The 1,512-nt window shown below is 45.1% G+C and overlaps 1 protein-coding gene across 1 annotated transcript; it reads right to left on the bottom strand.

Moving 5' to 3' along the window:
* Positions 1–4: 4 nt before the first annotated feature.
* On the bottom strand, positions 5–1,507 carry LOC100549911 (methyl-CpG-binding domain protein 2-like; the record flags this gene model as incomplete). Its single annotated transcript, XM_003214140.3, has 2 exons — positions 5–289; positions 1,348–1,507. Coding segments are annotated over 2 exons (445 nt in total), but the record flags the coding sequence as incomplete, so codon positions are not given.
* Positions 1,508–1,512: the final 5 nt, after the last annotated feature.

Genomic DNA, 1,512 nt, shown 5'->3' with positions numbered 1-1,512 from the left:
GATATTGGGGCAAAACCAGGGACTTGAGAGGGAAAGGTGTGGATTTGGGGGAACACTGGTGGGATTTGGGGGGGGGAATGGGGTACTTGGGGGCTATTTGCGGGGGAAATGGGGACTGGGGTCTTTTGGGGTGGATTTTTGGGGGCTGTACCTGGCGGGGCTGGTCGGCGAGGCGCTGCGGGTCGGAGCGGACTTTGTTGTCGGGGTGGTTGGTGACTTTGGTGACGGGCTGTTTGAAGATGGAAGCTGTCTGACGGATGGGGAGGGCCGTGTTCAGGTCGGGTTTCCCCTAGGAAACGAAGCCCCAAATCCTAACGTTGATCTTAACCCCAAAAAGAATCGCAAGCCCAGCTTTAATCCCCAAAAAAAGGAAGCGTAGTTGTAGGAATAAGCAGCCCGAAAAGTCATTCGATTTGTCTTTAATCCCCGCCAAAACACTCAAATCCCATCGATAATCCCAAAGAGGAGCCATAATCCCACCGATAATCCCAAAAAAGAGCCATAATCCCATCGACAATCCCATATGAGAACCGTAATCCAATCAATAATCCCAAAGCAGAAGCATAATCCCACAAATAATCCCATGTGAAAACAAAAATCCCCTAAGTAATCTCATATAGGAAATACAGTCCCATCAATAATCCCAAAACTAACCCCAAATTGAACTCTAACCCCATAAAGAAATCCTAATCACAAAACTAATTCCATAAAAGAACCATAGCCCCATCAATAATCCCATATAAAAACAAAATTCCCATCAATAATCCCATCAATAATCCCACATAAAAAGCATCATCCCGTAAATAATCCCAAAAAGGAAACGCAATCCCATTAATAATCCCATGTAAGAACAATAATGCCATAAATAATCCCCAAAAAAAACAAACAAAGTCTCATCAATAGGGTCTAGATCAGAACCATAACCCTGCAAATAATCCCAGCCAGGATTAGGGCTATAGGTTGAGGGTTAGATTTATAGGGTCGGGATCAGGACTACGGGGTCTGGATTAGGATTATAGCACAACAATCAGGATTATAGGACCGGATTAGGATTCTAGGATTAGGATTGGGATTAGGAGTACAGGATGAGGAGTAGGATGACAGGATTAGGATTCAGATGACGGGACTAGGATTAGGATTATAGGGTCAGGATCAGGACTACAGGGTGTGGATTAGGATTATAGGGTAACAATTAGGATTATAGCACAACAATCAGGATTATAGGACCGGATTAGGATTCTATGATTAGGATTGGGATTGGGAATACAGGGTGAGGAGTAGGATGACAGGATTAGGATTCAGATGCTGGGATTAGGATTATAGGGCGGGGCCTTATAGGCTCCTTACCTTACTGGGATTCAGGGAATCGTTCCTCAATCTCTGTTTATTCTTCTGCAATTTGCTCGGCATCATTTTGCCCGTCCGAAAGTCGAAGCAGCTCAAATCCACAGCATTGCCCAGATATCGGGCCAGCTGAGGTTTGCTGCGAAATTTCTTCCCGCTGGGGCTGAA

This window comes from Meleagris gallopavo, unplaced genomic scaffold, assembly GCF_000146605.3.
Source record: "Meleagris gallopavo isolate NT-WF06-2002-E0010 breed Aviagen turkey brand Nicholas breeding stock unplaced genomic scaffold, Turkey_5.1 ChrUn_random_7180001899620, whole genome shotgun sequence".
Taxonomy (NCBI): Eukaryota; Metazoa; Chordata; class Aves; order Galliformes; family Phasianidae; genus Meleagris; species Meleagris gallopavo.
This window is presented reverse-complemented; position numbering and strand designations above follow the sequence as displayed.